Source organism: Budorcas taxicolor, chromosome 8, assembly GCF_023091745.1.
Source record: "Budorcas taxicolor isolate Tak-1 chromosome 8, Takin1.1, whole genome shotgun sequence".
Lineage (NCBI taxonomy): Eukaryota > Metazoa > Chordata > Mammalia > Artiodactyla > Bovidae > Budorcas > Budorcas taxicolor.
Window position 1 is genome coordinate 84,391,328 of NC_068917.1, and position 12,423 is coordinate 84,403,750.

Consider the following 12,423-nt stretch of genomic DNA (forward strand, 5'->3'; position numbering starts at 1 on the left):
TGCTTTCAAACTGAGCTGGAGGAGACTCTTGAGATTCCCTTGGATTGCAAGATCAAACCAGTTAATCCTTATGGGAATCATTCCTGAATATTCATTGAAAGGACTGATGCTAAAGCTGAAGCTCCAATACTTTGGCCACCTGATTTGAAGAGCCGACTCACTGGAAAAGACCCCAGTGCTGTGAAAAATTGAAGAGAAAAGGAGAAAGGGGCAGCAGATGATGAGATAGCATCATTGACTCAATCGAAATGAATTTCAGTAAACTCTAGGAGATAGCAGAGGAGAGGAGTCTGGTGTGCTGCAGTCCATGGAGTTGCCAACAGTCGGAGATGATTTTCCAACTGAACAACAATAACATGATGATATCTTCTCATTGTGAACAGTTTGTCTTTTCTCCTTAAATATTCACCCATTTTAAAATTCACTTCTTGTTCTTTACCACTTTTCTAAATGGCTGAGGTCTCTCAACAGCATTTATCTTCCACAGTGCTCTATCATCTTTCTCTAACTCACCATCCAGGTTGTTTTAGACCTAAAATTAACTCGTGTGTTTTTGAGTCTATAATCTACATTGTTAACAAAAAGACATTATTTACCTTGAGTTGTAAATACCTTAAATTCTCGGAATATATGAGCTTACTGGGTGGGATAAGAGAAGAGAAAGCTGTTGTGTTTGTGCGTGACGTAGGCTGCTTTTTGTGTGTGTATATTTTGCACAGCATCTAGCAGAATATTTTGTATAGAAAAAAGGCTCTATGAAAGTTTGAGAAATTATAAAATATGCCTGAGCATTACATGCACTCATAATAAATCCAGAATTCTGAAATACAGGAGGAGTACATGATGCTCTTGTCTCTATAGCCTTGACCAATCAGTTCTCTTCTCTAAAAGACCTATAAGTACAATTTTCCTCTCATTATCTTAAAAAAAAAGGAGGAGAGTCAGAGACTATTACTGGTCACTGAGTGGGTAAAAAAGATGACCTCAGCACCAAGGGAATTTATCAAGAATTGACACTTACAGGCTGCAGATTATATCTCCTAATTAGGCTGGAAAAAGTCCAAGATAATTTTCCTGAAAAATTCTAACGTCTCAGATAAATGGAGGTAGCTCTTGATTCTACCAAAATGCAGACAGACCAAATGATAATCTTCCAAAGTGCTCACAGCCTTCTTTTACTGGAGTGTGGAGATTTAACTTCAACCAGACTTATGCAATATTTTCCAGACTGGATTATACTAAGCATTAGGTCTTGACTGATTGCCAGAGCAGCACTTCCAAACGATTTTTGCACAAGAATTCAACTGCAGAAGAATCAATGGTAACCATACACTGCTAGAGATATCCTTCCCATGTGGGTGTACTGCACTTTCCAAACCATCTGTAGCAAACCACAGAAATACAAGCTAAACCGATGATGCTCAGAAAGTCCAGAATGTTGCTCCTTCTAGACAGTTTATAGCAAAGAACAAGAGAGATTTTAAACATTCTGTCATTAGATTGTTGATTTTAGTTGGTGGCAAGTGAAACTCTATTTAAAGCACTATGACAAGATCATTTATCAGACCTCTAAAAATAATGCAAAAGGAAATTCCAAATAGGTTTTCTTATTTTTTTCCTTTTGTTCCACTGACAATTTATGCACTGAAGTTATTAATTTCTATATTTTCTATAGGCTTTAGAATTGTTTTGAAATGAACTTTAAACATTCAAGTGGCTGGAAGAAAGAAAGTATAGAAACCCTCTATAAAAAAACAAACCCCAGAAAAAAGCAGTGTAGCACTGTTTATAAGGGATTTAAGTTAAGAGTCTTTTGGTTGCTTTAACATTTGAAGCCATATTAGCAGAAGGAAAGTAATGTTAAAACCCAAGTTTCATAAATAATAAGAATGAATATCTGGATTCAAATGTACCAGAAAGTAGCTTGCCCACAATGCTATATTCAAATTCAATTTTTTAAAATTTTTAAATCTTAAAAATATATAGATAACTTCAGACACATAGTAGGAAAAACTTAAATATTATTGTGATACATATTTTAATTATTATAAATAACTTATGACAGTAACAACTATAATGGCTCCAGCCTGTTTGGCAGCTCTCTCAAATATCATGATGCCATTCCACTACCTAATTTCACAAAATCAGTTTCTACTCAAGACAAGAGAACACACTTGGCAGAATTCACTAGAGAATTATATACTTAAGAGTTCTGAGTCTTACACAAGCTTTCAGGGACCCAGGTTCTTTTCTGGTGGTAGAACCAAACTTCCTGGTTTTAGGTCTTAAAGGCAGGATTTGCAAAACTCATAAAGAGACTCAAAAAGTATGTTGGGCATCAAATTCCTTTTTAAATTCAGCTTTCTGGTAAGAATAATTGAACCTAACCCAAGAGACAGAATTTCTCTAAAATTTCAATACTTTCAGAAAAATATCCACAAGAAATTTCTGTTGAAGTCTAGAATTCTTTCTAAAAAGGAAAAAAAAAAATCCCTCATAGAAAATATCATTCTAGAGAGCAAATAAGGAATGTATCAGATGTGTCAGTGTCTAGAGGACATTCTAATAGCATAGGCAGCATCTCTTTAATTTTTTGAAAGAGTTTGAGAAAGATTAGTATTAATTATTTTAAAAATATTTAGTAGCATTCTCCAGTGTAGTTATCTGGTCCAAGACTTCTCTTTGTTGGGGAGGATTTTGATTACTGATTCTATCTCCTTACTAGTATAGATTTATCCAGATTTTTAAATTTATAATTTAGTATATCAATAAAAATTTATCCATTTCTTCTAGGTTATTCAATTTGTTGGTGTATAAAGGTCTATAATCTGTCTTATGATCCTTACTGTTTTTACGGCATCAGTTGTAACATCTCCCCTTTCATTTCTGGTATTTATTATTTGAATATTCTGTTTTTGTTAGTCTAGCTAAGGGGTTGTCAATATTGTTGATCTTTAAAAAAACCAAACCTTTTATCTGTTTTTCTATTCTCTAGTTTATCTCTATTATAATCTTTATTTTTTTTCATTCTTTCTGAATCCTTGGGTTTAGTACATTCTTTTACTAGCTCCTTGAGGTATAAAGTTAGATTACTGATTAGAGGTATTTCTTCTTTTTTAACGAAGGCATTTATCGCTATATACATCCCTCTTAGTACTGCTTTTCCTACATCTTCTAATTTTTGGTATACTGTGTTTTTGTTTTCATTTGTCTCAAGATATTCTTCAATTTCCCTTGTGATGTCTTCTCTGATATATTACTTGTTCAATAGCATATTGTTTAATTTGCACATATTTGTGAATTTCCCAATTTTCCTATTATCGATTTTTAGTTGCGTACTGTCATGGTTAGAAAAGATATTTGGTATGATTTCAATCTTAAATTTGTTAGAACTTGTTTTGTGGCCTGATATATGATCTACCCTGGAGAATTTATGTGTGTGCTTGAGAAGAATGTACATTCTGCTATTACAGAGTATTCTAAATATAACTATAAGGTCCTATTCATCTTTGATGTTTTTCAAATCCTCTGTTTCTTTATTGACCTTTGGTCTGGTTGATCTATACATTACTGAAAATGGGGCATTGCAATTTCCTATTATTACTGTGCTACTTTCTAGTTTTCCCTTCAATCAATATTTGCTTCATATATTTTGGTGCTTTACTGTTAGATGCATATATATTTGAAAATGTTTTATCTTCTGAGAGAACTGATCCCCTCTACCATTATATAACGTCTTTCTTTGTTTCTTGAAACAGTTTTTGACTTTGTCTAATAAAACTATGGCCACCCCTGCTCTCTTGTGGCTACCATTTGCATGGAATACCTTTTTTCATGCTTTCACTTTCAGCTTTTATATATATCCTTACATCTAAAATGAGTTTCCTGTAGACAGCATATAGTTGGCCTTAAGCCAATTAGTCACTCTATGTTTTTTGATTGGAGAGTTTAATGCTTTTACATTTAAAGTAATTACAGTAAGTCCCCCTACATATGAGCTTTCGAGTTGTGAATTTCTGAAGGTATGAATGTGCGTTCACATATTTAATCATGTTAGTTCACATGCCTGGCATATACTGTCACATTCACGCATCCTTTACAAGGGGTTGTGCTTTTGTGTACTTTGCTGTAGAGTACTATTGTTGTGCAACACAAGGAGCTTACTAACGAAGACCAGGTGGAACTGGAGGACCAGAGAAAGGATGAAGATAGACAAAATGAAGATGTACCTGAAGAACCAAAGAGATTCATGACAGGAAGTGGCAAGGGGATTTTCTTTATTTTAGGAGGCACTGTTAGCTTTTGAGGCACAGGACACAAATGTAGAATGGAACATGATGGCTATAGCAGTTGATCAGAACGCAGCCCAGTGTATTCTATGTCATTCTGTGTCATCTGGGATGAGAAGAAAAGAGCTGCTACTTAGACATCATTGGGTCATTTTTTCAACAGGGTAGATAGAATTGAATCTAGCAAGGAACCAGAACCTGTGCCATCAATGTCTGGCATGAGTGAAATTGCAGCTTGCCCTCCATCTCCTATTGCTGATGAACTTTTACCATCTCCCAGCCTCCTCTCCCTATCCAGTCAGTAACTCTTCTTGCCTGTGTACTCAATGCCAGCCCCTGTACACCAGCTATTGCACTGTACTACTGTACTTTTCAAGGTACTCTGCTATAAGATTAAAAATGTTTCCTTTATATTTTGTTTTTTACGTATTACTTGTATGAAACATATTATAGTGTTGGTTGGCTAACTCTCTTGGCCTTAGGAACAAACTAGATTTATGAACACACTCTCAGAACAGAACTCATTCACAAGTAGGGGACTTACTGTGCTAATGGAGAAGCACTTACTACTGTCATTTCACCATTTTCTGTATGTCTTGTGGTTATTCTGTCCCTATTCTTCCCACTTGCTGCCTTCCTTTGCATAGCTGAAAAAAATTTTTTTGGTAGGGATATGCTTTGATTTCCTTTTCATTTTCCTTTATGCAACTTCTATAGGTATTCTCTGTGTTGTTACCATGGGGATAACATTAATAACTATCTTACAGTTACAGCAATTTATTTTTTATCTTTTTAACTTTTCTTAAATTGGGATATAGCTGATGTATAATATCATGTAAGTTTCAGGTGTACACAATTTTTAAAAGTTAGACTCCATTTATAGTTACTATAAAATATTGGCTATATCCTCTGTGTTGTATAATATATCCTTACAGCTTTTTTAAAATTTATTTTTAAATAGAGGATAATTGCTTTACAATGTTGTGCTGGTTTCTGCCTTACAACAGTGTAAATCAGCCATAAGTATACATATAATCTCTAGCTCATGAACTTCCCTCCCACCCCCTATCCTATCCCTTTAGGTTGTAGCTTATTTATTTTATACATAATAGCTAGTAACTGTTAATCCCTACCCTTAGCTTGCCTCTCCCTATCTTCCTTCTCCTCACTAGTAACTACTAGTTTGTCCTCTATATCTGTGAGTCTGTTTCCTTTTTGTTATACCTACTAGTTGGTCTTATTATTTAGATTCCACATATAAGTGATGTCATACAAATATTTGTATTTCTCTGTCTGACTTATTTCACTTAGCACAATACCCTCCAGGTCCATTCATATTGTTGTAAGTGGCAAAACTTTGCTCTTTTTTGCGGCTGAGTAGTATTCCATTGTGTGTGTGTGTACTATCTATTTTAAACGGACAACTTCAGTTGTAGGAAAAAAGTCTTTACTTCTTTGCATCTTCTCACTGTGTTTTATGTTTTCAGTGTCAGAAGTTCCATTGTGCAGTACTTTTTATCCATTAACATGGTTTTACAGTTACCATTTTTTAATGATTTTTATATTTTAAGTTTAATTATGTACCACTATTACAGTATTACACAGCTTTGTATTTGTTTATATATTTACTTTACCAGAGAATTTTGTATGTTGGGATGGTCTTGTGTTGCTGTCTAGAGTTCCTTTGTTTTCAACTTGAAAAACTCCCTTTAACAATTCTTATAGGAAGTTTAGTGGTGATGAACTCCTTCAGCTTTTGTTCATCTGAGAAGGTCTTAATTTCTCTTTCATGCCAAGGACAGCTGGCAGAATATAATCGTCTCAGTTGGTAGGTGTTTATTTTTAGCACTTTGAATATATCATCCCACTGCCTTCTGGACTTAATGTTTCTACAGAATAATGTACTAATAATCTTGATGTGAGTTTCCTTGAATGTGATGACTTGTTTTTTCTTACTGTTGTCAATATTCTCTTTCATTGACTTTTTTGCCCCTCCAACCTCCTGTCTTTGACTTTTGACAGTTTGATTATACCATTTCTCAGATGGGCCTTTTCTTTAATTTGGATGTCCAGTTCCTTCCTCAGCATGATAAGCTCTTTGCCTTTTTCCTTCTTCTTCTGGCACTCTCACAATGTGTATAACTGGTGCACTTCATGGTGTCCCATTAGTTCTTAGGCTTAACTTCTATGTATTCATTTTTCTTTACATTTTCCTAATTTAATAATTTCAAAAAGCATGTCTTCCAGTAGCTTGATCAAGTCTAACTGTTGAAGCATTTTAGTGAATTTCTCAGTTCAATCACTGTATTCTTCAGCTGCAGAATATCTGTTTGGTTGTTCGTCAATAACTTCTATTCTTTTTGCTGGCGGTCCCATTTTGTTCATGCATCATTATTTAAAATTTTGCTTAGTTGTTGTCTGTATTCTATTGCAGTGCGTTGAAGTTTTTTAGAATGATCATTTTGAATAACCAGCTAATTCATAGACTTCCATTTCTTTAAGGTAGGTTTGTAGAGATTCCTTTTATTCCTTTGATTGGGCCATTTTTCCTGTTTCTTTGTGTGCCTTATTTTTTTGTTGTGTATTTTGAATTTGAAGAGTCACCTCTCCTGGTCTTTATGGACTGGTTCTGTACAGGGGAAGATTTTTAATCAATCTCTCTAGAGAACCTGGGGGGCCTTCAAACATTTTCTGGGGATGCATCTTCTCTATGTTTTTGCACAAAATTTCCCAATTAGAGAGCTCTGACAGTTTCTTTTTCAAGAGTTTCTTATCTCTTTCTCCCTCTAGTGTTTATCTGTGGTACCACAGGTTCTCTGATGATAGAACAAGCCACTAAGCTCTTTTGTTATCTGCAGCCCCTCAGGCATCCAAAGTATACTCCTTCCCTTACTGCCTCAAGTCAGGGGAGACAGAAACTAATCTCTAAGGTAGACCAAGGTAGCCCCTTTAAAGGAGATGGCAATGGCAACCCACTCCAGTACTCTTGCCTGGAGAGTCCCATGGACAGAGGAGCTTGGTGGGCTGCAATCCATGGGGTCACTAAGAGTCAGACACGACTGAGCGACTCCACTTTCACTTTTCACTTTCATGCATTGGAGAAGGAAATGGCAGTCCACTACAGTGTTCTTGCCTGGAGAGTCCCAGGGACAGCGGAGCCTGGGGGGCTGCCGTCTATGGGGTCACACAGAGTCCGGCGCAACTGAAGGGACTTAGCAGCAGCAGCCCCTTTAAAAGTTGAAACATGGTATGTACATTCTACACTTCTCCCTAGCCCCCACCCTAAAAGAGAAATTGTGAGTTGGGTACTTTGTCCTGATCATGTTAACCTGAGCCAGCCTCTGTCTGTGGCACTGCCAGCTCTCTGTTGGCACTGTTTAACTCTCCATGGTCTCCAGCCACTAAAAGTATGCTGATTTCCTGTCAGTGGTCAGAGTTAGGAAAGACAGATGGCAGTTCCTCAGGTAGTCTCCCAAAAGTTAGAACATTGGACACATTCCATTCTTTCTTTCCCAAGGGAGAAGCTTCAAGCTACATTTTTTTCCTTCCAATCCCCCCAAGCCTGAAAAGCTTAGGGGAGGGGCTACTGTGGTTGATATGAAATGGCTTTCTTACATGTTTCAATATGGTTATGCTTGGTTTTGAGCTTGCCAGCGGTACTTCATAATTGATTTCTGAATTTCTTACAAAGGCTCTTTGGATCAAACACAACTATTAAGTTAATGCTTCTGTGGGGGAACAAGACTAATGCTTCCTATTCTGCTATCTTCCTGACATCACTCCTTACGAATTTTTAAAATGTTTATTATTTATTCAGTTTTCTTCTTTCAGTAATGGCCTGCTTATATATCTTGTCCATTTCCATAATGGAGTGTTTGCCTTATGATTTTTTTGCAGGAAGCATTTCTACAGTTTGCACACTAATCCTTTGTTTTATAAACTGCAAATACCTTCTAAATCTGGCTGTTCTTTTCTATTTATTTAATAGCTTCCTGTTATTGCTTTTATTTATTCTTACTGAATTTTAAGAAATCATCAACTTTACCTATAGTGGGAGTTTGGTATAGAATGTAAACACACATTGCATCCTACTGACTTTTTAAATCCCCTTCAGTAATTTTTAATTCTATTACTTCAAAGATCCATTATTCAACATTCACCTCAAGGCTAAATCAAAGTCTTTACCTGATGTATAAATAATGGTAAGTGCTTTCCACACACCCTATGGGCACTTCATCTTATTTTTTAAGGTGTACTTTATATACCACAAAATGTACCTGTTTGAAATGTAGAGTTCAAAAAATTTTTAACAAATTGTTGACTTGGATAACCACCATCATCATCATCCACTTTTAGGACATTTCCATCACCTCAAGATCTTTTGTGCTCATTTGCAGGAAATCCCTCTACCCTCCCAGGCAACACATAATCTATTTTCAGTCTCTATAATATGATTTACCTATTCTGGACATTCTACAAATATGGAACCACACAGTATGTAGCCTTTCATGATTGGATTAAGCACAATGTTTTGTTTTGTTTTTAATAATTTATTTATTTATGGCTGCACTGGGTTTTCATTGGTGCATGTGGGCTTTCTCTAGTTGCGGATAGTGTGGGCTATTCTTCATTGTGGGCCCCAGAGCATGCAGATTTCAGCAGCTGTGGCACACAGGCTTAGTTGCTCCAAAGCATGTGGAACCTTCCTGGACCAGGGATAGAACCCGTGTCCTCTGCATTGGCAGGCGGATTCTTATCCACTGCACCACCTGGGAAGTCCAAGCATGTTTTTGATGTTAACACATACTGTAGCATGAATCAGAAGACTGTTCCTTTTTCACTAAGGAATAGCATTCTATTATATGGACAAAGCATATTTTATCCATCCATTAGTTGATAGATATTTGGGTTGCTTCTGTTTTGGTCTATTATGAATAATGCCAGTATGAACATTCACATACAAGCATCTGTGTGCTTATTAGCCATTTGTATATGTATATATATTTTCAGTGATATACATTCCCATCTTTTACCAGTTTTTTAACTGAGTCATCTGTCTTCCTATTACTGACTTCTTTGTATATTCTGGGTATGAGCTCTTTATCAGACGTATGATTTGAAAATACTTTCTCAGAATGTATGACTTGTCTTTTCATTTTTTTAAACAATGGTAACAGATAATTATTTATTTATTTTTGTGTTCACTTGAAGATGGTCCTCTGGATTGTTTCTGTTTCTGAACTACTGCAAATAAAGCAGCTATGAATATTTATATAGAAATATTTGTGAATACCTACATTTTTGTTTGTCATTACTTAATACTTGAGTGAAACTATTGGGTTCAATGGTAAGGGTATGTTTAACTTTGTAGTAAACCACCACACTGCTCACCAAAGCAGTTACAGTAATTGCTAGGCCTTATGGAAAGTCGATGCTGAACTCTCTGAGGAACTGCCATACTGTTTTCTACTAGAGCTTTACCACTTACATTCTCATCAGCACTGTGTGAGGGTTCTACTTTCTCCACCTCCTTGCCAAAAGGTCATTTTCCATTCTGTTTGTTGTTTTTTAAATTATAGCCATTCTACTTAGGCGTGTTGTAGTATCCCACTGTGACTTTAATTTGAATTTCCATAATAATTAGTAATTTTAAGCATCGTTTTATATGCTTATTGGACAGTTGTACATCTTTGTACAACTAATAAAGTCTCTAATAAAGTCCCTAATAAAGTCTCTTACCCATTTTTGAATTGAGCTTTTGTTGTTGTTTTTAGGAGTTTTTTTTATAGTCAGGATATTAACCCTTTATCAGATATATTATTCCCAACTGAATGATATATCTCACTTACCAGGTATTGTATTAATTGTAATGAAATCCAGTTTATCTACTTCTGCTTTGTTTCTTATGATTTTGGTGTTGTATTAAAAAAAAATCCCTGCCAAATCTAATGTCATGAAGATTTTCTCCAGTGTTTTCATCTAAGAGTTTTATATTTTACTTTAAGGGGTTAAATACAAATGGTTCCTAAAGACTGAGGGCAAACACCATTTCAGACAGAGCTTTAATTGGCAACAGCTTCATTAAAAAAAAAAATCACAAATTTCTTTGGTCCCAGATTCTCCTAATGATTTGTTAAAAATAAAAATGCTCACCAATAAAAACAACTTTGAATTCTTTTATTTAGTGAAGAAATGTTTTATAATGTGATTAATTGCATTTTAATTTGTCTGAATCTATTTGATTTGGTTACTCTAGATTTTGGTATATTGTGTTTCTTAAAATAGGTTATTTGTGCACACCAAATATCTACAGCCTTGTAAATAATTTTGATTGTGTAACTGTGTGTGTGAATGATACAGCCTCACACTGAGCCATGCATTCTTTCCTTTCTGTTGCATACTGCATATGTGGGTATCAGTTTTACTCAACTGGTACCCAAGAGACATTGTTTGATCTACTTAATGACCTGAGAGTTGAGAGAATAGTGATTAAAAAAAGAAAATCTATAAAAATTGCCAATTTGCCATGTATCCCCTTGAAAATAATCTCTCTACATAGAATATAACCATAATTATGAACATGCATTTCCTAAGAATTATAGAACTTTTCTTTCATAACAAACTGATACATTTTGAAACTTGAGAAGGGGGATGTTTAGTTTAACACCTACCGTCTTTGACTGTTAAATCCATTAAGATGATTCTCTCGGAGTTCAGACACTAATGATAAAACCATCTGTAAAACAAAATCAGTTGCAGGTTAACTCACGCTGCAAACAGGATTACATCAGTTCTATTTTTCTTGGTGTGAGTGATATTTCCGTTGAGATTCCCCACTCTCTTCCCCCACCAATCCTCTCCTTGCCTTACTTTTTCAAAACAAAAAGAAAGCAGTGCCAAATCACATTTACTAATAATCTGGATTTTATGTTTAATGTCTGTTACTCTGTATTCCTAAATATTTAAGCAAATGAATACTAGACAAGTCATTAATTTCCCCCAAATTAAAACCAAATCTATTAAAAATAAAACCATGTTAGAGTTAGTTTACTTTTTTCTTTCTTAACTTATTAATTTTTAAAAATGCTGTTCATGTACACAGCTTCCAAAAGACTAGAACAGTATTCAAACATTAAAATCTCAAACATTTTTTAAAAGAGCTGTGCTAAGACCATAAATTGTCCCTTGAATTTGGCTAAAATTTAAGGCAGAAGAAATCACAGCTTTAATACTAAGATGTAAATATATAGAAGGTTGTTATTTATTGAATATTTTGCCTTAACATAAAATTCCCATCAGGTTATTTTTAAATATGAAATTTGTCCAACAGTAAAAGACTGTGTTTATATTGGTTAAGGAAGTCTCTTCTCCTAGAAATCTTTGAGAGAATAAATGAGATGTGTTAAGGGACAGAGAGGTTGGTTGATTTAGAATAACCTCTCCTGGTTTCCTTCTTCTTCTCATAATCTCTCATCTCACATTTTTTCCTTACATGGCCATAAGTCCACCCAAGGTAAGAAGAGATAAACATAGAAAAGTTAAACATCTCTCCTGGAGGAGTGAAATATTTCCATTTACCTTTTTTGCAGATGGTACATTAAGCAATGAAAATTTCAATACTAATAAATTAAAAATACTCACATTTTTAAGTAAACCAGGATAGTAGTCTGTGGGTGCATACCCAAGAACTTGATTAAAAAGACCAACTTCTTTTATATCAAATCTGGATGTGGAAACTATATGAGATAACAACCTCTAAAAAACATAAACAGAAAGAGAAAAAGGTCTTAAAAGTGAAATAAGTGCCTATTATGTATAATGCCAAGAAGCTGGGTCATTTGTAAATGGAGTGGTCTCAATGAAATGAATAATCATAATTTTTCCAAATACCCAGTTCACTTTGATTCAGATATAAAGAGGAAATAAGTTAGTGATAAAATTATTTCATTAAGTAAATTAAAAATACATTAATAGTGAAATATGTATAACTAATGAACAAGGCTTTAACTACACTAAAAATGTCATCTTTACTGGTTTTAAACTCAGTAAAACATTCTTATCAGAGTAGAGATGATTACTTAATACCTGACAAGGAACACATCACAAATCACTAGGGAAAGGAAAGATTATGCAA

At 34.7% G+C, this 12,423-nt stretch overlaps 1 protein-coding gene across 1 annotated transcript in view; it reads right to left on the bottom strand.

Moving 5' to 3' along the window:
• The window catches only part of FANCC (FA complementation group C), a 320,357-nt gene that overhangs the window by 85,889 nt on the left and 222,045 nt on the right, over nt 1–12,423 (bottom strand). Inside the window, exons 5-6 of the mRNA XM_052644871.1 lie at nt 11,931–12,044; nt 10,961–11,025 (exon numbers count right to left, since the gene is read on the bottom strand). Of these exons, the coding sequence (XP_052500831.1) occupies nt 10,961–11,025; nt 11,931–12,044 (179 nt within the window). The remainder of the gene's footprint in view (nt 1–10,960; nt 11,026–11,930; nt 12,045–12,423) is intronic.